The sequence below is a fragment of the Taeniopygia guttata genome, chromosome 2 (genome assembly GCF_048771995.1).
Source record: "Taeniopygia guttata chromosome 2, bTaeGut7.mat, whole genome shotgun sequence".
Classification (NCBI taxonomy): domain Eukaryota; kingdom Metazoa; phylum Chordata; class Aves; order Passeriformes; family Estrildidae; genus Taeniopygia; species Taeniopygia guttata.
This window is the reverse complement of record NC_133026.1, coordinates 14,565,558-14,590,759: the sequence shown is the minus strand read 5'-3', so window position 1 is coordinate 14,590,759 and position 25,202 is coordinate 14,565,558. Positions and strand designations below refer to the sequence as shown.

General features: G+C 38.5%; 1 protein-coding gene across 3 annotated transcripts in view; it reads right to left on the bottom strand.

Moving 5' to 3' along the window:
- Positions 1-5,082: 5,082 nt before the first annotated feature.
- Positions 5,083-25,202, bottom strand: part of ITGB1 (integrin subunit beta 1) — a 43,251-nt gene continuing 23,131 nt past the window's right edge. For 2 of the 3 annotated variants that reach the window (XM_041714355.2, XM_041714354.2), the window contains exons 5-16: positions 24,589-24,759; positions 24,033-24,271; positions 22,669-22,824; positions 21,581-21,676; positions 20,737-20,826; positions 19,958-20,098; positions 19,623-19,825; positions 18,386-18,624; positions 16,723-16,945; positions 15,730-15,962; positions 13,468-13,634; positions 5,083-6,299 (exon numbers count right to left, since the gene is read on the bottom strand). In XM_041714355.2, the coding sequence (XP_041570289.1) occupies positions 6,234-6,299; positions 13,468-13,634; positions 15,730-15,962; positions 16,723-16,945; positions 18,386-18,624; positions 19,623-19,825; positions 19,958-20,098; positions 20,737-20,826; positions 21,581-21,676; positions 22,669-22,824; positions 24,033-24,271; positions 24,589-24,759 (2,024 nt within the window). In that variant the 3' untranslated portion in view covers positions 5,083-6,233. Of the gene's footprint in view, positions 6,300-12,647; positions 12,729-13,467; positions 13,635-15,729; positions 15,963-16,722; positions 16,946-18,385; positions 18,625-19,622; positions 19,826-19,957; positions 20,099-20,736; positions 20,827-21,580; positions 21,677-22,668; positions 22,825-24,032; positions 24,272-24,588; positions 24,760-25,202 lie in introns of all 3 variants that reach the window. The other variant, XM_030264371.4, reaches the window with a different exon arrangement.

Sequence of the window (25,202 nt, the reverse complement as noted above, 5' to 3'; positions counted from 1 at the left end):
TCTAATTTCAGTATACTGTATTTACTATGAGAATGCAAAGACAACTTTTCAACAGTAAGCACTCTAGCTTAAAATCTTACATTACAAGAGCTTGAAAAACTTTAAATTGAGTAATATATCTCCCATTTCTTATAGGGAAGAAAGGATATGAGCTGAAAAAAATTTTAGCTGCAAGTCTGAAAAAAAATTGAAAGACCTGCAGCAAGTGAGGAATTCTGCAGAAGCACAGCCAAGTGCACCTGGGCCAGAGGGTGAGACCCTCTGTGGGCATTCATCTGCATGTACAGTCAGTAACAATGGTAGACAATCCTACGATGGGTACTTAAAGTATTTTTTATTTTTTCATTTTATTTTAACTGGAAATACATAGTATTGACACTTGTGTGTGATTTGGAATATGTCAGATGAAATGTGAATATTCTAAACTGATCTATGCAGATAATTATCTATAAAAGGTAATTAGCCTTAAGAGTCTTTGCCCTGTCAAGATGGGAAGACAAGTCAGGGGATTCCACATTCCTTTTTTGATAGGTGCCTCAGTCTCCTTCTTTCTAATTCAGAACTTAATTCATAGAACAGAAAAAATAAAGTTAATAATCCAAATATATACTGAAGTATTTTTTAAGATTAATCAGATTTACCTGAGAGTTCTCAATGAGTTTTGAAATACGATTTTGTGATGTTGCAGCCAACTTTGATCATTGAAGACCAGTGTTCTAAGGCACAGGAGGCAGAGCTAATTTATGTAGAATTTCCCTTTGTGTTCTGTTCACTGCAGTCGTTGCTGTTTGTTCTACTGAAGATGCAGAACCCTTACGAGCTGTATTCATCTTCTCTGCTCAGCTGCAGCTGCCTTCCTTCTGCAAGCCCCTGCAAAACTGTGCTATGATTTAGGTGTTGGCCAGGACATGTTTTATATCTAAATATAACTCTTAATTACTCTCTGCAATGGCTATGTGGCTAGTGACATTTTAGTATATGAACTTAATATGAAAATTTGATGATAAAATATTGTGGTTATAAGAAACCATTTTGGTATAAAACTGTTGATAGACTATAAATTCTGATAATATCTATTTGGGAATAAATAAGAAATCTTTGAAAGATTTTCCAAGAGCAGGTAAAGCTTGTTTCAGAAACAACTTTTATTCTATTTTTTTGTCTGATTTTCTGATTTTATTAAACTCTAATGAAATTGATAGGATGCTTCAGACAACAGGAAAGAAATATGAACCTTGTTACACTACAAAATGTTGTACTACAAGGGCATAGGTAGTGCCCCAGTCTGCATGTGCACGAGCAGAGTGCTTATTTGTGAGCTAAAGATTGTCTTGGAAAGGCACTGAACAAATGGGCTGGTCAAGGAGCTGCTTGGACAGATAATTTATTGTCTTTCTTGAAACTGTGGAGAGTTTCCAGGAAGCTCTAATGGAGCTACTGTTGTGCAAATGTTTTAAAACCAATGGTTGTGCTAGTGTTTTAAAATAATATAGGGACAGTATCAGTTTGATATTGGATAGAATATTTAGCAGTGCAATATCAATAGAAAACTAAGGGAAGGAAACATAGCTACTATCACTCATTCTTGTTTTATGGAAGATAAAATGCAAACCAACTTAATTTTTTTTGAGCAGTACTGAAGGTACTCTATTTATTAATAGCAGTTTAATGCTGGCAGAGCTGAGATCTGCAAGTTAGTGGAGTTTTACAGAAAGATATTTTTACTACAAAAATAGATAAATACTGTTCTGCCAAGTAATTCCAGCTGAATATTTGTCAGCTTTGTGGTGTATTCCTTACCAATGTAAAATTAAAATAGATTATTTTCATTTTAATTTTCTATCTCAAAAGGAATTAACTGAGGAAAATCTGATGGGCAGTGTTATGTAGGACCCTGAACTCAGTGCAAAGGTCAGACCTTACCTGTTTGGCACTTAAGGCAGAATGTTCCATAGAAAGCTGAGGTGCCCAAGTCAAAGAGAGCAGTCCAGCAAAAGCGGAATGTGTTAAATCATGACCTATTCATAGAGTAATATGCCTTCCTGGTTTTAACTGTCCAAAAGATTTCCAGGTTTCTGACTGCACAGTGATCCAGTTTCAACAGGGAATGGAGTCCAACAAAACTCTTACTCTGGGGTGTTCTCCAGTCACTGAACTGTATCATACTTGCCCACACCCAGGCAGGGCTCAGGGCTCTAGATCCTGCATGGACGAAGGTGCCAGTGAAAGGAAATAGACATAAAATTTCATTTAAAATATTTTCTGTTTGCTCACTGTAGACAATATTTCAAACGGAAGGAGAGAATGACCGTATTTCAGTTTGGGGATTAAATGAACTGGCACTTGGATAATTTCACTGAAACACCAGTTCTAACAGAAATGTAAAATGCATTTGGATGCTTCCAAGTCAGAGATGCTTTGGTAACTCCAGAGTCTGTAAACTACTTCAAAATGGCTGCACTTTCTGTTCTGGTAGTAGAACTTATGCAACATGTGAAAAAATGGAACGTGAACGTGGGCTGGGGGTGCCCACTTAATCAGGTACTGGTAACAGCCTGGATATTTGTTTCTGATGTATCAGACTAAAGTGAAGTGTTTCTTATTGCCAGGAAACTCAGATTAGAGAGCTGGTAACAGTTCCTGTGCCGTGCTTTTTAACATTCTGTCTTTAATAGCTGCTTGTTCTTTTCAAGACTTTCTTTACATCCCCAGGAAGTTTCTGCAGTGGTCCTTGATGCATTGTTAGAAGGCTTTGGAACTCCAGTCGTATAAAATGATCTCTTTGCACATTGCCCAAAGTTCACATTTGTGGGATATGACATCCCTCTGTCCACGCTGATTCTCCCACCGTATGTCACACTTACCCCCGTGTCCACTTGAATTCCTACCAGACAGTGGTAGAAACATCTGGGTAGCTTTTTTATTTTAAGTTCCAGAAAGCCTTTTAAAAGTTGAGACTACGCATGTTAGTAATTACCCATTCATATGGCAATGAATCCTGGCACTCATCCTTGAGTTCCTTAAGCCTTCTCAAATTATTAGCATTGGCTTTTGGCAGTTTGCTGCTATTCCTTCTCTTGATTCCTCTCTAGAATGTTTTGTTGACGCTCCATTTTGAATAATTTCTCTGGTATTTGCCCTCTGCTGGGGAATGTTAGGTTTGCTATCTCATGAAATAGCCATAAGAAATATATAAGCAAAGAATGAGTTTACAAATTCTGTCATTTCTTTATTCCAACTGTCCTTCTTAATCTTGGTGTCAAGACTTCTTCTTACTGTGCATTTAGTATTTCTTGTGCCTTTCATTAAGAATGAAATCCTCTTTAGCCTACTTCTAATGTTTAAGTTTCTTTTGTATATTCAGCTTTTTCAAGGATATCTTCGATCAGCTGCTTTTACTGCCTTTTTAATCCAGCCTTCTCTTCGTGTAATCTTTCTAAAATCTTCCTCGAACAGATTCTCTGGTGCCCAAGAAAAATTTGGTGGCTCCATTCAAACATACTTATAGTTACGTCCTTGAATTAATTTTATTTTCCCATTTTGCAATTAGGCATTACTATAGTAGATGGTTTGACTAACAACTGTCATATTTTAAAGTTTCTGATATTATTCTGATTGTATTATTATTATTCTGATACTATGCTATGTCAGCACCCTCATTAAAAACATTCTCAAGTACTTTGGAATTATGTCCTACAGTGGTTTTTTATCTGCAATTTATCCATTTTATTGAGATGGGGTTAATGTATTTATTATCATTAATAAACACTCACTGGAGTTATGTTGCAGCACTCTGTGTTCTGATAGTTGCATTCATAGCTGCTAATAAATATTTTCTTTCTGCTAGATAAATGCTTTCTTTCAAAAAGAAAATCAGAAGTGCTTGAAAAACACCCTCTAAATAGTAGAAGTGTGTAACTAGAATATACTCAACATCTCTACTTCATCAGTATTTTACTTAACTAAAAGCTTCTCCCTTTTATCCTACTCACATTCTATGTTCCTCTGAGAATGAAGTTTTACGTGTTACAGAAAAGAATGTAGCTTTTGCAGAAAAGGAAAAACGCATCAGTATCCCCAGATGATCACTTTATCAGTCCAGATTCCTCATGTGTAGGTGCTCAAGACTGGTAAGACTACTGTCCAAGCAGACTTAGAGGTAGTTTTAAGACAGGAAGCTGAACATACGATTGCAAAATTAGTTAATTAATAAACCACATAATTACAGAGAATTATTTTCATTAGCTGACTTGTAGTTTTGTTGTTAGCTTCTATCCAGGATAAGAAACTGATTATTACAACTGCCATAAAACAATTCTAGCTGAGCTCTTTAGTTACTAGAGAGGAGTTGAGGAGATGGATGGATTAAGGATAGTGAGACTATGGGTATATTAACTGTAATTATTTTAAAACAGAGAAACTGCTGGGATCAGTCTTCTGGGACAATGAACTGCTATTGACTGTAAGAGTTCACTGCTCTGTCTGGCAGAATTCAGGTAAGCACTTAAGGAGGATTCACAATTACTTCTAGTTCCCAGCATCTAACTACATCTTTTCTCTTAGCTGCATCATCCAATCCTGATTAAAGCAAATCCTACAATATGTGACACTTATATTGAATCTGATCCTGTAGGATGGCAGCTGGTGTCTCTCATCTAAGCAACTGTTCACTTAGAGATATTAAGCAGCTTCCATCTGCCTGGAAGTGTCTACTGGAAACCCAGTTCAGACAAGGGTTTAGAAAAGCTCTCTTAATGGGCCACTTAAATTCATCTCTGTGGAAAAACAGCCTACCAATCCACAAAAGCATTTTGAAACCAGACTTGTTAAGGAAACTGCAGAACATGTAACGAACAGGTTAATGCATATGTAATTAAATATTGGCCTAATTTGGTAATAGTGTACAGGGGACAGTGTGTGTATAGGGACAGTGACCTTTAGTTTCCTAAAGGTCAGCTTCCTGTGTGACATTAACTCCTTTCAGGGCATGTTTGGTATTATTACAATTATTACCTTGCAGAGACACAATTCTCAGGTGTTTTTAATAGTACCAACTTCTACAAGATAAAGAGACGAGATCAATTATTTTAAGGTACTTTTATTTAATAAATAACTTCAGTAATAGCACTGTAAAAAGTGAACATCTGTTAAAATAAAAAGGCACTTAAAACAAGAATATGACTATGATGCAGTTTGAATGGTCAGAGGCAAATATACATGGCACATGTCAAGAATAATGTGTGACTTGTCACATGACAAACTATGCAATCTTAGCTACGGGGTAAAGGCAAATTTACAGCTAAGACTGCTCAAAAAGAAAAAAAAAGAAAAAAAAAGCTTGTGTTGATACAAAAATATTACAAAAAGAATCGCAACCAAATACGTTAAAAAGATTAGAAGGTGACAAAGCACCAGGCTTGAAAGCAAAGAAACATGACAGAATAAAGACACAGCATCACGTAAGGCCCTTAGGTGATCTGAGGATGTCTTGGTAAGGTACTTCATGATACTGCCACCCAGGGCTTGAATTTACAAAGAAAAACTAAGTTACCAGTCAGCAACTTCTTCAGTAATGGCACATGTTTTAAAGCTATTTTTTCCTTCTTAACATTCTTCTCAAAACTTTTCATTTTAACCTCACCCTGGCAATATGCAACTTGAAAATCAAAGGTAAGTATGCACATGCTTTTCAGTCTTTTACACTGCTCCCCTCCAGCTGACTCAACTTACCAAATACTTAATCATACATCAAGCAAGTCAAAGACCAATTAACCACCAGCTCCATGCTACATGAGTTTAATTACATCTGCAAACTCAAGCCCTGATTTCCCTGTAAAGCTAAAAACTTTAATACTAAATGGCTAGGCAGAGCCCTCATGTTGATTGCTTTAACCCCTTCCCTCCCAGTCATGCCATGCAGCATCACGCCCTGCACAAGACCTGGATTCACAGCATGAGAATGGGAAAGGTCAAAAAGGCACCATGTGACCTGGGCTGACTAGGCTACACAGTCTCAAGTTTTTTTTTGTCCAACCTCTGGCACCAATTACTCTTATTTGCAAAAAAAAAAAAAAAAAATTAAAAAAAAAATTACATATGGTACATTTTCACATAGGAAAATTACTATATGTAATGAATTAGTAAAATCACTGCAGTTTGCCCTAAATCTATCTTATTGTGACTACAAAAGTTGCTATACTGCGTACAGTGTTGTGAAGTTTTACAAGCAGTGTTCATTTTCCCTCATATTTAGGATTGACCACAGTTGTCACTGCACTCTTGTAAATAGGATTTTCACCCTGGAAAAAGAAAAAAAAATATATTAACATTTAAAGATATGGAAAGATAGGTGTTTGCAAGAAGCATAAAAACTAGCGTAAGAAATTACCCATTAATGCTTTGTTTGTACACACAAACAGCTTAAGTCAAACTAGTTTTCCTTCTAGCAACTTGAACAAAGGCATGCAGAGCTAATAAATAAAGCAAAGGGTTAGCAGGATCCTGTTCCATTTGCAGCACAGAATTCCTTGGAGGCAGCTGAACCTCGCAGGCTCATCTCAGGGCTGAGCCATCACCCAGGGCTCTGCAGCCCAGGGCATCTTATAGAGAAGATCAGAATTATAAACAACATGGTTTGACACCAGGACTGACCACAGACCACATTCTGCTATAATAAACATTTAAATAGCTTGTCTTACATTGTAATTGAATTCTAGAAACAACGTGGAAAGACTTCTAGTATTTTGCTCATACACAGTCAATATTTACAGTGACCATTCAGTACTTGTCGTTCTCATTTATTCCTGCAGGTCTCCCCAACCCCCATAAGGGCAAAATGTACAGATAAAACAAACTTCTGTACTGGTGCAGATGCTGTAATAAAAAAATTATTTCTGCTGATGTGAGACAAGCCTACAGAACAATTGCTTACATCTCTCTTGCTGAAGATTTAAAAACCCCTAAATTAAGCTTATTTTAAGCTTCCTTTTTTTCCCAGGTTTCCTTCTAGCTCAGTAAATCTTACTCCATTTATGACATCCTTGCACACCTCAGATGAACAGCTTGAACTCAAAATTAACAGATAAATCTTCACAGCAGAAAGGACCACTGTTAGAACAGCCTGGAGCTGCAGCTCTGAGCTCTTAGCACAGCCTGAACATCAGCCTAAATGAATGTTGTCTGCCAGCATGAAGCTCTTTTGTGCATACACAACTGAGTCCTGAGAAAATTCAGCTCAGTGCAGATGTCAGCTCAAGTGCTGCTCTGGCCTTCAGCAGCAGTGAGGGAATCTCTGTCCCTTCAGAATTCCCCCCACCCAATCTGAGATGGGCTATACAACCATATTAATTCAACTCTACAGTATTTCACGTTAAACCAATTTTTCCTACACTCAATTAAAGGATGCACAAACATCAGGTGTCTATTTTTCAGGGTCACAAACCTGGAAAAACAGCTAGGAACACCACAGAATGTGTCAAAGGCAAGCAAGAACCTCACTTGATGTGGAATTTTTTCATCATGGTTCCTGGGAAATTTGCTGCCTTCTGTTTGCCAGGCCCAGCACAGGATGAGTAACTGGTCTGTAACAGTGGCTGTTGCTGAGGGAGACCCTGCAGCTGCTCTCATGGCTCCTTTCACAGAAAAAGGGCTTTTCCCCCCACAGCCAGCTTCTCTAACAGGCAAAGAGCAAGGAGGCACATCCAGTCTTGCCTAGATCCAAGAGACCTGTCCAGCCAGAACCTGGATTGCCAGACAATGGAAGACAAAGTTCTCTGTTCAGTCTTCCCAAGATCTGAGTCAATGTCACCTGGACAGAGGTGAAGGAGGAGCTGGGAGTTCAGTGCTGGCTGTACTTCACAAATACAGTGTAACAGCAAAAGTCCCTTCCCCCTTCTATCAGGTCCCAGGCAAATGCTGTCTTGATTAAAAGTATATCACCTACTGGTATGGGAAGGGATGAGGAGTAACATTTGGTTGGATTTTTAAAAAGTTTAAATCATGGAAAATCATGTGATGTGGCTAGATCTCAGACAAACTAATTAATCAATGCAAAACTATGACCTTCCCCCATATTTTTAGCAAAAGGTTTGCAATAGTAACATGCAAACAAAACAGGTAGAACATCCAGGGATGAGGGATTTAATCTGGTACCGAATATCTCTATATGCCTCAAAGTTCTTGGCATTATACACTGCTTATGTCCTCAACAAGTTTTAATGGAGAATTCTTAAAAATATAAAGTTTATTATGCAGAGGGAGTCTGTAAGTGTAAAAGGCTGCATTATATACAGAGAAGAAGCCATTATACATGGCAAGGCATTATGTAATACTTGTGCTGTTAGCCTCCAACATGTTACAGACTCACCCCAGCACATACAGGGGGTACACACTGACATCTTCCAGTTGTAAAAGAGAGACAACTTCTACCAGATAGCCTAGGAATGGGTCTAAAGGTAAGGACTAAAACTCCAAAATTTGCTATGTTCTACTCATACAACTAATTTGAATCTGAAATCAGGCTTAAAATACAATTTGAATAACAAGATGGCAAATTTTCTACTATACTGCTTTTTGAAGAGAAGTCAGAATTGAAGTTTTCATGCTCTTGATTTAGCATAAGCCCTGTAAGGATATTGAAACTCTGTCCTACCTTCCCTTGCACTTGCACTTCTCAGAAGCAGGCAGTGGGATTTAGGCCACTGGATAAAGCATGTGACTAGCTGTCTCCCCACGTCAGGCCAGTGTCTCAGTTCCCATTACAAATAATGGAGATTTAGTCAATATTCACAACTCTTCAGCTAAACCCAACCTGACATTTGATCCGCTAAATGGCTCCCGAGGCTCTACTGCCTCTAAATACAATACAGGCACCTGATGGATCTGCAGGTTCCTTCCCTGCTCTCTTCTGGTAAAGCCCTGCCTGTTCCAGCCCCATCCCAGCCACCCTGCCTTGGGCCTGGCTTGGCAGGGTCTCCTGCAGACAGCTCTGCATTAAAATAAATATCCACCAACCCAACACGATGCTCCCCTCGCTCAGGGCCCCTCACAGCTGGCAGAGGGTATATATTTTCAGACATTAGAAACATTTCAGTTTTTTAATTGGCCACTAAAACATGGGATTCCAAACTTGCTGTCTTAGACAAATAGTATGATTTTAAATGCTCTTTTCTTATTGCACTGCAGAGAATACACTGGTTTAAGCATGCAGAGTTAGGGAAAACACATTTGCTACATGCCCCTACAACTGAAAACTCCATACACACTTAAACCAAAATTAAAATTAACAAACAGTAACTACAAACAAGACTCAGTGAAATATTGAGCAAAATAAAGATGGAAGTACTTTTTAAAAGTACCTTCAACTGAGAATAAAGAGCTATGTTCTTGCAATAATATTCACTTTCAACTAGACTGGCTGTTTAGAGGACAACAGTTCAGTCCAGTGTCGCATAAAGATGAAACTATTACACAGAATAGTTCCATGTTCAATTAACCTTCTTATTCCTTTTGCTCCAGGGCTCAGTGTTTCAATAGTCACTGAAATTACCTCCACAGTAGGTTTAAGACCTAAGTCACTATAAGAAACAGAGTTGAAGCTCATGCCTACTCTGTCCAAGAGCCGATTGTGACCATTGCAGCCCCACTGCTGTCCCAGCGCTGTTTCTCCGGAGCATGGGGCCGGCTCCAGTCCGGGCAGCTGCCAGAGGGCACTGCCAGCCCCTTCCCTCCATCCCTGGGCCACCTCCAACTCCGTCCCTCCATCCTTGGGCCACCACCAACCGTGTCCCTCCATCCCTGGGTCAACCCCAACCCCGTCCCTCCATCCCTGAGCCAACCCCAGCCCCGTCCCTCCATCCCTGAGCCAACCCCAGCCCTGTCCCTCCATCCTTGGGCCACAAAACCAGCACCCACTGAGTGCAGGAATTTACAGGAAAGGGATTTACATGAAAGGCATCTCCCACACCCAGAGCACGTCCAACGTTCAGCAGCAAAGGAAATTACAGCACAAAATCCAAGTCAGGAGAAGAACAAGTTCCTGTGATTTTGAGTGCTTTGAATTATTTGCGGGTTCTTTTTTTTTTCCATTTTAACCAGTAGCTGCTAACAAGGCTAACCAAATTACTACAGACTTAGTATCTAATATAAATGTGTTTGAAGAATTCAAGATGACTGAATCTGGACTCTGTTTGAAGATGCTTAGCAATGCACAAGCTATCCCCACGCAGGAATGGTAATGGCATTCACTACAGATAGCAGCTTTGCATTTTAAATTTGTGATGAGCTTTTCAGTCCAGAAGAAATTCATCCTTAGACTTGTTACAAGCATGATTGCATCAAAGCTTTTATGGCTGATTTGGAGTAGACCCTGGGCAAACAGAACTCTGTTTGACCCAGCTGCCTTGAGCACTGACCACTGGGATGCTGTGGCATCATCTGCACCATGGACAAGCACCAGGGAAATACCAGAGTACCTGGTCCATGACAAACTCCATGGTGCTGCAGTTCCCTCACCACAGAGCCCCAGCCTGGGTGTGGATGAAGGCTGTGGGAGAGGGGAAGGGTCACACAAACTGCACAAAGTTAATTTGTCTATGCACACACATGGAGGGAATCCACTACAGTGTGATTTTCATATAATGGAATTTCAGATGACTTTCCTGCCTTGACATTACAAGGCAACACTTCATCTAAATGAATAAATGCAATAATGCAAGACCACCAGAAAATCTTATCTACAGGGAAAAGCAGGACCTCGTTTTACATCTCATGGCTCACCTACTTTGACAATTCTGACCTCCTCCTTTTTGATGGTCCATAAGAATAGACCCACCTCCCTCTCTCCCCAGACTTCTAATATTTTTATGAATAGCAAAAATAATAAAGTAATGTTTAAAAAAAAACAAACCACACCCTTTTACACTTTTAACCTTCACATCTGAGCAAACCAAAAAGGCAGAAGTCAATCCCTCCATTTACACTAGAGGAAACCTTTTTTCAGGAAATACATTTTGAGGGGAAATGGCAGCACCAAACATTACATCCTGAAGAGTCACAGGGTAGACAATAAGAAGACAGAATGGAAGTTACACACTGTATGGTTTGTTAGGTGCTTGTCCTGCATGCAACAGAAAGTACACAATTAAGTGAATGGCAGAAGAACAGGTAACAGAGACCTAACCAGATGGAGTATGTGAAGTGTTAGAAAGGATCAAAAACTCAATTTCCTCCCCAGAATAATTGGCTCTGGGAGGAAAAATGAAAAGGAGGTGAATGTGGTTGATGTAGCAGGCAAAAGGAATGTTGTTTACAATCTATTTTGGACAAACTGCAAAGTGAAATGATTGTGAAGAGGAAAGGAAAGTTTGTTTCATCAGGAAGGGCTTGGAATGCTACACAGAGTATTTGGAACTGTTGTCACAGAGCAAGTAAGAGCTTAAATACTCTCAGTTTCTGCTTTCTCCCCTTATTTTTCCTTTACAAAATCTTTTGAATGCAACACTCAAAAAGGGAGACAGCAGACAGCACAATTTTAGATACAGATACTTCCCTTCCACTGGCTTCTGAAAAAAAACTCCATGGATGTTTAATGGATGTGCTACCTTCACAACTTCTTCATTTCTCTCCCTCTAGTCTCATCTCTGCACTACTTTCTCTTGGTGCTCTTCTGGCATCTATTCCCCATGTCAGCCTTCCTTCCTTTCCCTTCTTCCCCAGCAGCTGGGGATCCCAGGGAAGGAGAACACCTTGAGCACTCATGGAAGGGCAACCTGAGAGTCTGCAGAGGTATCAGCTCATCACTTGGGCTTCACTGACTTCCTGTCCTGGATACTGCTGTCATTTCTGTTGTGCTCGGTGTGGAGTGAACTGAACTCAGCAGCTCAAATCCAATGAGGTGCTCAGGTTGAGTTTAGGAGGGTGTATGAAACCGAGTGAAAAATACATCTATAGGGGACAAGGGTATTTCTCTCTGTCCTGTTAATGTTCCATATCTATGGACAACCTAAAGCTGGCTAGGTTTTAAGGACTGTGATATTGCCAGTTTCAATAGAAATAAGGGTGAAAAAAATAGGATGCATATTTAATTATAAAATTAGTAGAGTATATGCATTTCATACCTTAATTACAGACCAGGTCTATGCTAGGTTGATAAGCCAAAACAGCTTACAAAAAAAAGTAATGCTACTCTGCATGTTCACAGAGCTATTCTAATAAAAACAGTGATATTTATAGGCTGGGATATCTTAGGAGTACCTAATCTATCTTAGCAAAAATATTGATTTTAAGCAAACTGACTGCTGATTTGAAGAAAGTGAAGACCAAGCATCCCCTGTCTATCTCTCTACAATCCAAAAATATTCTTCAATCCTAGCAGCTGTTCTATTATGTATCCACACATCTAGAAAAAAAATTTAAAAATCACTTGTAGAATAGTTTAAGCCAGTACTGGCAGTATTAGTAAGTAAGCAGTCTCGCTTTCAAAACCAGTTAAAAATTTTCAAGCTGCATTCTTGAAAACCCCACAATCAAAGCAGCAGTAGATACACTGAGCAAGACTCAAACTGTGATTAACTGACTGTGACACACAGTGAGTTTGAAGTAACATGCAAAGGGGAAAAAAAGGAAAGAAAATGAAAGGAGATACAAACTGAGACTTAGAGACCAGCTTTACGTCCATAGTTTGGATTCTTGAAATTGTTAATAGGGCTCTTGTATATTGGATTTTCTTGCTGAAGTAAAAGAAATGGTCAATGTCGAATAATTCAACAGGAAAAAAAAAAAGCAACATTCTCAACTATCACTGAAAAAAAAATACTATATATAAAGTGTTAGTCATTTTTTTCCCCAGTATGAGATTAATCAATTTTCTTAAATAAAACAAAAGGCTTCCCAGGACAATTTTTTAAAAAGTTATTTTCTCATCAAGCACATGGGGGCGTTGACTGCTACAGAACTGTAGTGAAGGGGCTCTTGATTAGCAGACTCCTGACATTGCCCAGAGGCAGCAATTCCATAGTCTATGGAAGCCTACAGAGCACAGGCTTGTTTTTCTTGCACATTTCTCTGTTGACAAAAATCTGGGAAGATTTCAACAAACCAGCATCAGCAATGATTTTGTGACTTTATGGAAGTCTCCCAACTAACCTTGTGTATGTATTTACAAGATTTCCTAAATGAGTACAAAATTTTCTTTGCTTTCTACAGAAGTGACTCATCTTTGTAATAAACGTTTTAATCCCATGTTGTAAAGCATGGTAGAACTGCAAAGCTGAACTGTTCTGCCACCATCATATTTCCTCTCTGAAATGTTACTTAAACCTGAGTTACTAACTACTCTTTTCTGCCTCAAGAAATACTTCTCCAAGAGGACTGGTTGTAATCTGAAACACTTTAAAGCACGTGAACAAAACGCTTCTATTTTTCCTCCGGTACTGCAGCTTTTATACATAGAAAAGCTTCTTGACTCACCGTATCCCACTTGGCATTCATCTTCTCCTTTTCAAATTTAGCAAATTCTCTTCTGTCATGAATGATCATTAGTAGTTTCCAGATCAATAATAATGCAAGTCCAATAAGAACAATTCCAGCAACCACACCAGCTACAATGGGAATGATGTCAGGACCGCTAGGGCACTCTGGGGAACAAAGCAAGGGAAACATTATTTTACAAAATGGTAAAGGTAATGCATATCCAGAAGCTGTTAATGTTTGATTTTGTGCCGAAGCCAGTATTTTGAGTATCAGATATGCCAATACTACTTTTCTTTCAAATAACAGAATTTTTGCAATATGTACATCCTGTAACATTCCAGCTTATTTTCATCCTTCTAATTTGTGTTTGATCTTAGCAACAGAACAACCTGTTCTGAAGATAAACGCTATACACTGCTAACCCCTTTAGCTAATTATTTACAGTATTAGGAGTAAAATAAATGGCAACTGTATTTAAACATGCAAGAGCTCCAAGTCAAAGCTGTGGCAGCTGGAGCACAAGTGCTGACCAGCAGAACAGGCCCCACACACAGAAACAGAATATCCTGAGTTGGAAGGGACCCACAAGGATCCCTGAGTCCAACTCCTGCCCCTGCACAGGGCAGCCCCAAGGGTCACAATGCTCTGAGAGCATTGTCCAAACACTTCTTGAACTCTGTCAGCCTCAGTGCTGTGACCACTGCCCTGGAGAGCCTGTTCCTGTTCCCAGCCACCCTCTGAGTGAAGAACCTTTTCTAATATCCAGCCTGAACCTTCCCTGATACAACTTCAGGCCATTCCCTTGGGTCCTGTCACTGGTCACCACAGGGATCAGTGTGTGCCCCTCCTCTTCTCCTCACCAGGGAGCTGCAGAACGTGATGAGATGCAAGGTGATTTTAAGTGGCTGACACAGAAATAATAATCCTCCAAATTAAAATCCAACTCCACTATTAACATAAAATTCCCAAAAATCACAAACTGAAGAAAGGCTTTTGCAGAGCTCAGTGCCCAGACTGAAGGAGTCAGAAGCAAATTAATGCAAGTCCTGTGCAATAGAACAACTGTGGATAGAACACAGCTTCCCCCACACTGCAGACTCCCTATCTTCATAGCTGCCTCTGCAAGAGTGAGGATAGTGGGAAGGGACAAGACAGGAATTCCTTGGGAGCCAGTAAGGCACAAGTGTCTGCTCCACAGAACACGGCTCTACTGGCCAGAGCTTGTTCCTTCAGCACTTGTATGGCACAAATTAAGGTGCTTCATCGTGCACCATGGGCTTGATTTACCTTTGAGCTAAAGCAGCAGAAGTTTGTTCATGAAAAGGTCAGGCCCCAAAAGCATAGGGCATGTATGGCTTGTCCTAGGAGAAAGAGCTCAAGCTCCTCCTCTATACTGTGGACTACTTTTGTAGTGTATTTAAAGCATTCTGAATTAAAGCAGTATTTATTTCTAAGAGCCACTAGCCACTGGACTGTGTAAAGTCATGATCATCAAAATGATCAATTCTGTCTCTAAAGTGTGCATTTTCTATCAGGCTTTAAAAAATCAGGAGACCACAAACTGCTAATATACAGAACCATAAATTCTGCACTGTTAGATGCAATATCCAGTGATTCAAACTAACAATACTCTTGGTAAATAAATGGTAAATTACTGATGGAGCTATAGAATTGTTCTTTTTTTTTTACAGCAGAAGATTGATCTATTAAGGATTAACTAACAAAATTGTTTTGGGATCTATTATTGAAGGTACCACAGTCAAGTAAAAGCAAAAGTTTTCAGCATAAAAAAATTCAAGCAGTTTTCAGCATAGTACACAATTTTATATAGACGGATTCCAAATTATTAAGAAAAGGAGAATAAAAAAAGGAACAAAACCCTACAGACACCATTGTTTATAACCTGTAGCAGAAGTGTAGTAAAAAAATTATCAAAATTTATCTAAATAGGACTTGCTACAGGAAAAGGTAGAGAGTACATCAAGTGCAAACAGGAAATGTTTCAACAAATATATATATATATGATTTACCTTTTGTTTTTAAGATATAGAATCTATTTCTATCTGCCCAAGGGTTTGAAAAACCTAGATCTAGGGAGACGTGTGTTTTTCTAAAGCCACTCAGACCATGCACAACTGTACTTGGGTAACAGGCACCTGAATACATTTAACTCACCCAAATCAACCAGAGGTACTTTGTAGCACCCAACAACTGCACAAACTAACAACAAAGAAGGAACAGGCAACATCATGTTCCTACCTGGGGTCTCCACCACGTGGACATTGGCTTCACCATTGGAGTTGACAGAGTAAGTGAAGTAGAACCAGCAGTCATCAACGTCCTTCTCTTTGCAGTGGGACAGGGGGTCGGGCTGGCCGGGCTGCGGCAGCTTGTCCCGGCTCTCCACGCGTGTCATGTTGAAGTGCATACATTCCTGGGAACATGTCTCCTTCTTCTCCCCCTTATCGAAAGCTCTGCACTGAACACAGTCCCTGGGCAAGAACAAAACAGAAGCAGTGCTTTTCAATGTGTTCATGGAAGATTTAATCTCAAGAAATGTTATATAGAAAACATTGGGGAAAAAACCCAAGAAAACCAACTCTTTTGCTATAAAGGTTAGAAAAAAAATAAAGCAAGACATGGCTTTGTACCAGTCAGAACATTTATATACCTTGAGATTAACAAAAGCCCTTTTCATAAATTCCTCTTTCCCTGAATGACCCACAGGTTTCAAGGGCATCAAAAACACCAAACTTTTTCAACACCTCTACCTGGGAAATTAGTACTTTCAGAGAAGGCACTGTAAGAACGGGGTACTTACAGTGGAACACACACAGGTTAAAAAGAACAAAGTCAGTGACGAGCTTTACAGTGGGGTGTCACTGAATAATTCATTGAAAAATGCAGATTGAACAGGATTTTTCTACTAAAAAGACCAAGTTTTTTTTCTCATCACTAAGTAAGTTGCACAGGAATCTGCTTAGCCACTAATCTCAAACATATTTCAAAGTTTTCATGCAGAAATGGTAGGTTTCTAACAACCTGGATTTCCAAAGGGAAGGATGCAAATTCCACTGGCCCACATAAGTCTAGATTTAGTTTTTGACTGTCAAGTCAGTAATTTTAGTAGTATTTCTTTTAACCAAAAATCTTAGCTGAAGTTTTAACCATTAAAAGCTTTGTTTTAAAAATCCTCAGATATCACAAACTCAAAATGCACAGAAGCTGGAACTTGGTTTTCTGGGTACATACTTGTGCTCTGCACAGACACCGAGGCAAGTCTGACACATTTCACACGTGGGGCCTTGGAATTTGGGATCTGTACAGTTGCAGGTGCCACATTCACAGGTTCCTCTTCCATTGCAAATCTGCCCATTAGATGCCATACATGGTGTAGTATCCAAGGAACAATCGCAGGCGCTGCCAGTGAAGTTGGGGAAACACTCACACACTCGGCACTTGCAGATCCCATTTCCTGCGCAGTTAAGAGGTATTGCAATGAAATCAAGTCTGATATGAAAAAATCTGTGACACTGAGAAATAAATGTTCACCACCTCAGGGCAGATAAAAGAAAGAAACCATGGTGAAGACATAGTGAAGACTCTAATGAATTAAGAGATACAAATTTTAGCTCCTTGGAAGACTATTTGCAGGCATCTGTCCCCTTTTCCCATTTTATACATTTGGATTTCCTTTCATAAACAAAAGAACAAGACTCAGGAATATCAGATCAAGAATAGTGTAATGTGAAGACCATATCCCCCGGGAGAAGAGCATGACAGGACTACTACAGTTCACAATCTTGTATGCACTGACCACTATGTGAAAATATAGACAGATACAGACCGCTATAGATAAATAGACCGCTCCTGTCTTCATATCTATCACTATACAAATGTATAAAGCAAGACTTAAAAAGACGAGGCGTGCACTGAGTATTCAAAACACAGAAAAATGAAACCGCTTTGGCTCCACAGGACACCAATGTTCAGCTGCTGTACTTCTGACCTCACATACCCAACCCAACTTGATGCTCCTTACACTCTCTGCACAAGAAACAAGATGCATTTATACTGATCTGGATGACAAGGAAAGATCTTTGGGTACACCCCTCTTTCTCCAATGAATGAAATGTTTCAGTCAACACTTTCCTTTCAGCCTGTATTCTTAACATCACCACCACTGCACCCATCTTTGTGGAGCAATAGTGGACTCTGACCAAATCAGACAAGTGAGGTATTCTCATCACTCAGAGCTTAGTGGCTTCTCTGTTTTATTTTTTCATCACAGACAACACTGAGGTAGTAGTTAATACTCCTACCGGATACTCTCACATGCAAAGCAGCAAAATAATTTAAGACACTGGCTGCTGAATGGTTTTTTAAATTGCTTTTGATTTCAGGAATTAATTATCATCAAAATCTTGCTTCAAGTGCTTAAGGTGTTTTTCTGGATCTTGCACATTTTTGTCTTCACTTACCTTTCAGAACAGTGTCAAGCAACTCCCTGTCAAGCACTCACAATTACAAGTAAGCTGAGAGCATTCTCTCTTTCTATTGACACAGTGGTTACACTGAGACAGTATAACGTTACAATCTCAGGACAGTTGTCTCAGCCTTCTTTATTGTAATACCTGAGGGTAATTCTGCAATAAACAGCAGAAGTCAAGTTCATTTTACACCCTTCTTGGAGCTGTGATTCAAGGAAGGTGAAATGTGCGTTAACAGACTACAAGTTCAAAGGGTTGTTTTATTAATAGACAAGTGTTTGTAAGCACTAATCTGTGAGTATCCTTATCTCTGTTATCAAGTGTCTTTGATCTTTTAGCTAAATATCCCCACTCTGCTGGGTAGAGAAGGCAGACTTGTGAACTGCTGACCAGCTTTGCCTGCAGAAAGCTAAAGCATTTCTCACCTCCACAGATTAAACCATTTGATCGATCACAATTGAAGTTGTCACATTCACAGTATTTGCCAGAATACACCTCATTGGTATTCTCCCTTTTCTTGCACACACATTGTCCACAAATGCATTCTCCATTGTTACTGCAGATTTCTGTGCTGTTCTCCCTCCTGCAGTAAGCATCCATATCCTCACTATTTACTTCATCTGTGCTACATTCACATAGTCTTCCAATACGTCCTTCATTACATCTGCAAGGTAAAAACACGACTGAAAATGTAACCTTAATTGAAAGTCACACAAAAAAAAAAGGCCACAAGAATAGCACAAAGAACAGGAGTAAAAGTAACTACTCTCTCAACAGGGAGATGCTCCAACTTAAACTTCAAATGAGGTTTCCAGCTGACCCCTATGTACTAGTTCTTAAAGGCACTGGAGCAAACTGGACTAAGTTGTTTTTATGCTGATTATGTTACCTGTTATACCAGGTGAGAGACTATGTGTCTTTCTAACTAAACTGTCACATAAACATTATTAAACCCTCTCTCATGTGACAGAACAATAATTATTTCTCAGGTGACAGCAACTGTTCCCTGTGACCGCTGTCATATTTCAATGAAAAGGTTTCCTATGAACAGCAATTAAGGAGAGTAGTAGATCTTCAGAGCTGCCAAACTGAGATCTTCAGGGATCAGCACTTCTCATTCTCAAGGGTAAGATATAGACCAGCGAATGGAGGTTGGTCTTTGTTCCCATCAGTGATCGACAGACTGTTACATGGTGTCCACCAGAGACAACAGATCATTGGGAAACTGCTGCAGTTACAAAAACAAAAGGTTGTGCTTACCCACAGGCCTGTTCTTGCCCACCTGAACCCAAGTGGACACCAGTGACAGTGACACCAATATAAGACGTTTTTCTTCACATAGATGGGAAAATCTGTTCTCTTGATTTAAAAAGGAACACCAAAAAACTGATCTATATCCTTTAAAGTACTGACTCAAGGCCAAATTTGAATTCTGACTCATACAATAATGCTGATCTAATGATCAACATTTAAACATAGGGATTATTTGCAGAGATATGGCAGTATTTCAGAGTATCTTAAAAGAAACAGGCCTGTAATAGCAATTCTTGTTCTTTTACAAAAAAAAAAAAAAAGTAAATTCAGGTAGACCCTAATTAAGGAAACAAAGATCTCACTCATATTTCTCTTTTGCAAAAATAAACAAAATGTCTATTTATTTACCTGCACGCACCACATTCAAATGTTCCATTTCCTGCATGGCAGGCTGGACTATTAGGTTCTCCTTCACTTTGGCACTGACACTCACAGATGAACTGGAGATTAATTTCAACTTCTTCAGTGAATCCCAGTGGTTTAATTTTAATTGTTTCATTTTGTTCTTTCTTTGGACATTCATTAGCTGTTATATTAATCTCAAATCTAACCTGCAAAAAAAAAAAAAAAAAAAAAAGAGTGTCAAGGAGTACAAGGAGCTTTGTACTGTTAAAAAGAAATGCTGTGTTGGATATTTTAAGTGCATTTTGTATTTGAGCAGCAACACATATACTCTGAGTTACCTCATCTCCAATTGAAATGTTAGAACACTTCCTTCCATCTTCTTGTGTGTCATTCACTCCATTCTTGCAGAAAGACTTGTAACTGATTGTCACTCCTTTTGGTAGCTTAGTATTTTCCAGGATAACCTCTGAAGAAAGGGACTGAAACAACAGTTATTACCTAACTTCAAACTGAGTTGCACAGGTGTTCTGTTGAAGAACAGATATTATATAATTATGCCCAGTCTAAACACCAACCCCACAGAATTATTTAAGTTCCAATGTGCTGAGAAACACCAGCCCAGGGCTGCCCAAAGTCACGTTGTGGTGATTCCTTCCCATGTCTGAACTTGTTACAAGGTCAGGACAGGTTTCCACAGGATGTTGAGGCACTCAGTTACCCCATGTACCCAAAGGAGAAGTGAGGCTCATTTACACACACTGTAGCAATGAAGAAAATATTGTGTGGCCAAACCCAGCAAAATGGCCTTTTTTGCTAACACTTAGAAAGAAGGTAAAAGTGGAGAAGCTGAATAAACAGTGTGGGTCTTGGTTGTGAATTGTATTTTTTGAAAGGGAAAACACGGATGCTAAATTTTCCTTGTAAGGCCATTATAAATGACTTTAATGGTGTATCTTTTTACTCATCTAACCTCCTACTGCCATAGAGGCCTAATGTTTAGTATGGCTTTACAGCAATGGAGTGTCTTTATAGTGTAGAACACTAACTAATCCACCTTAGAGTCTCTGCTTGAAAAACTTAGGAGCAACAAAAATGAACACATAAAATCTCAACTTACATTGTATGCATCAATGATCAGCTGAATCACATTGCTGGAATTTGAAGACAATGTTCCCACTGCTGATTTCGGTATCAGATTTTTCAGTTCCTTTCAATATTGACAAAAAAGGAAAAGTACAGTCTTACTAGCAAACAGAGTATAATTTGCAGTACAAATGGTGATACAATGCATTAGTGGATTAACTAGTCAAGTACTTCAGAAAATAAAACTGTGTTGCCAGTGATGAACACAATTTTTGAAGTTATACACAGCCTTACTGGCACAAACTCAGCATTTGGTAAGAGAATAGTAAGCCCTTCTCTTGTACAAGTTGACCACAATCTCTCTTCAACCGCACTAAAAATGCATTAAAAATAGGCAGGCATCATTTTCCAACAAAAACTTGAATACAGTTTAAAAAAGAACCCCAAAACCAAAAAAACAGGTTAAAAGAAGGAAAAATATGTATGTCCTTTCCTATTGCACAATCACATCCAGCAGTTCAGTTAATTTTAAACATGGGATATATAAATAGAATAAAAGAGACAAAAAATGTTCTTTCATAAGTGTGTCCCCTGATTCAGTGTCCACACCCTCCTCAGCTATTTTGATGTAAAAACGTTCACAAAAATTAGAACTGCAAACGTGTTCTCCACTCACTCATACCTATAAAGAGTAGCAAGGAGAAGGGGCATCTTCTCACTGGAAATTACACAGAGAGTCAGTTTTGATTTGAAGAAATAAAAAAAGCTTAATAATAAAGTATGTGGGTAGCAAAATATTATTTCCATGATCACTTACTTCCACAATTACTTTTATTTCAAATAAGTCAATTTTAATGACTTCAGAGTAATTTCTTTACCTTATAGACTGCCTGAAACTCTTCAGTAACAGCAAAAATTGTCTGAATATTGTTCTCACTAAGTTTCTGTACCAGATGAGCAATAGAGGGATAATCCTAAAAAAGTCAAGCATAAAATTAAATTCAAATTTGAGACTTGTTGCTAGAAAATAATCAGAAAGACTCTGACATTATAAATACAATTAATCTTTAGAAACATACACAGAACTCCTAACTAGCCAGCTCATGTCACAGTTCTAAAGCAAAACAACCTCTGAAAAAAAACAAGCATTGGTACGGTTTCATATATGCCTCATGAAGATAGGTGTTTGTTCACATGGACATTTTCACATTCCATGCCTTACAAAAGGTTTAATCCTTAATGTCCTCAGAAAATTATCTGCAGTCCCTCAAAACCACTATTTGCACTGTTTCACAAAGAAATGATTAAAATGGAATTAATTTTAGGTTTTTTACTGTACTATTTTCACTCAAAGTTAGGAATATATGAACACACAAACTTGGTAAAACTTATTGTGGTTACCCCATCTGGTAATTTTTTCTCTTTGCATTTTTTGTCAGATCTCCCTTCCAGTAAACCACGAAGGCAATGTTAACCATACTTTTACCATAAACTTTGCATTGTAAGATTTCAGTCTTAAAAAACTATTCAAGCAGATATTTTCCAGTATTTTTCATTAGTAAACTATTCTGAAAATGAAGACTAGTGAAATAACAAAACAATCACCACAGTTTTCTAGGGAACATACAAGTCCAGCTTAGGAGTTGGGCTCTATGACCCTTGTGCATCCCTTCCAACTCAAAATATTCCGTGATTCAGTGTGGCACACGGGATTATTAGTCATCAAAAAGGTTGAAATCCAGCAACACCTAATCATAGCATGAAAACTGTCATTTCTAGAAATTTTCCAATTAAGACTAGATTAATTCTTGCACATATGCTTTAGTTAAACTAAAGTCACTTGATGTACACAGATAAATTTTCTAAGACATAGTGGTCTGACACTATACCACATGACCCAATGACTTCTTTTGAGCTTAAACATCATAAAATATTCATTTCCCTAGAAGATGATATAAAGACTTACGTAATAGTGGCTCATTGTGTACACATTATTTTCCAGATGACATTTCCCATCATTTGGTAGAACAATTCCACCAAGTTTACCATCTCCTGCAAAGTGGAATCCAGCATCCGTGGAAAACACTAATAGTCTTGTAACATTCCTCCAGCCAATTTGTTCCTTGGAAAAACACAAACATATTTTTGGTATTTTGTACCAATTTATTTTAAAGCATTGGAGACAAACACTTGAGAGAGAAATGCATGGAAAGGTAGACAAACTTAGGAGAAGCCACAATGCAGAAGAGCCACTTTGGAAAATATGAATTCATGTAAACCTTGGAAACACTTGTGCTTCATTAAATGTCTGCTCCAAAACATCTGCTGCAGGTTCTTCATCAAAGGCAAAAAAAGATTATTTTTGAGATAGTCTCTGTTCAGTCCTCATTGGAGTATCTGAAGAGTGACAGGGTTTAGAATCAGGCTCTTCAGTGCCAGTCCCACTCCCGTGCCATGAGCAGGCAGCCCCAGGATGCTGGTGTGCAGCACTGCTGCAGTACTGAACTGCTCTGCATTAGACTCTGAAGAATCATCAAGGCTTTGTCAACTTTGTGCAGATCTGCACCCAGCACAGTGCTTGCCAAAGAACTGGGCCATGGCTGGCTCACAACTGCAGGGCCTAATTATATAGATTGCCTTTCCTATTTTTTAAAATTTATCCATGGAGCTGAAACACTAGCTAGTTTAATGAAAGAAGACAATGTAAAAGGGTCATATACTAACAGTTACCACCAGACAAACCCTAAAAGGCTTATGATAAACACTGCACTTTTACATCAAAACTCCAGATCATTTCAGAAAGTCTTGAACCCATTGACCAATAGCAAAAATAGTACAGAAACAAAGCAATAAACTTGGGCATTGCTTTTTTGGGAGTCCATTTTGTACAGGTGCATAGAATAGTCTGAAAAAATAACAGAAACAAATAATCCTTAGGCCTTCAAAGATAAGTAAAAACCCAGTGTTTCATCTACTTTCTGAGAAACTAGTAGAAGTCACAATACACCAAATTTCTGCAACCACAACAAGGTTATAGACCTTTAAAATAATCTGAGAATAACTGCTTACTCAGAATCTCATACACTTTTATGCAGAACCTGACTCTTCCTCTACAGCAAACTTTAAAACCTTTGTCTATACATACTGTGATCTCAACCTCTGTTTGACACCTTCATATTTCCCAGTTTCATTCACGCACTGATTTCTTCCTCACATACCCTGTCTTGCTTGCAGAAGGCGACATATTCAAATTATAGCCACCATAAAACACTAAGGCTGCATTCAAACAATTTCATCTAATAGAACAGTAAAAAAAAAATACACACTTACCCCACAAACTGCAACCTGCATTATTGCATCAAATCCACCTTCGGGAGAATCTAAGTTCCCAGAAATGTGCTGTTTACCTACAAGTTCATTGAACTTGTTTCCTTCACTGGTAAGGCTGAGCACATTTTTATAGCTAAATGGACTTGTACAGTTCTGGTCGCCTGTACAAGGATTTCTGAGTTTGGCAGGTGTTGTACTTATGTAAGGCATCACAGTTTTCTCCACAAAAGAGCCAAAGCCTAAGACAAGAACAACAAAATCCCTGTAAGTTGCAGAATGGAAGTCTCATTTCTATTATCACATAACAGAATTCAAATGCATTATAGCTGAACTGACATCAGAAATAGCTCTTATACTTGTTTATGTCCCACCTTCTCCACCAATGCCAAATACTTCTATGCTGTTCATGTATGTATCTATGTATTAGAACATCTGCCATAATACTGCTAAATTGAAAAAAAACAACCTCTTCATATACAATCATGTGAAACACATCAGGAAGGAAACTTGGGGGGCTTAATTATTGTTTTTTTATGAATAGGCAAATCTTTCTTACCAATCCGAAAGTCTGAAGTTATTTTTTCCATCTCTAACATCAGAGCCGTTCCAAGACTTTTCACATTCTCTAAATCATCTTTCATAGAATAGGAGAGGTCCATAAGATAATAAAGGTCAATGGGGTAGTCTTCAGCTCTCTTGAATTTTAATGAAAATGTCTGGGGCTCCCCTGTTTCAGAGATTAAACCACAAACAGAAACCAGTCCATAAAAATTCCATAACTGCACTGGCAAGAAAAATGCCTTTCTAAGGAAAGGCTTGTAAATCCTTAGGAAGGTTTTGAATTACAGTTGAGTTATTTTTCCTCCTGTTGACTGAAATGATTAACATCAAATTAGGATAAAAAAAAAAGTCAACAAGTGTTTCTTTCAAACGTTCAACTTCATATTTCCAAGGTACTTTATCTCCCCACAGACAAATTAGCATCCCAAAACCCAAGCTTCTTATAGTTGCCGTAGTTTCAAATCTTCATGCTTACAGTCAATCTAACAAGGTTCCTGTAAGACCTAACAGCACAAATTTTCGACATCTATTTTAATCCAAGATAACTTCAATAATTCTGAAAAGTTAAAAAAACACATTGCTTTAATAGGTTTATAAAAGAAAATTGGT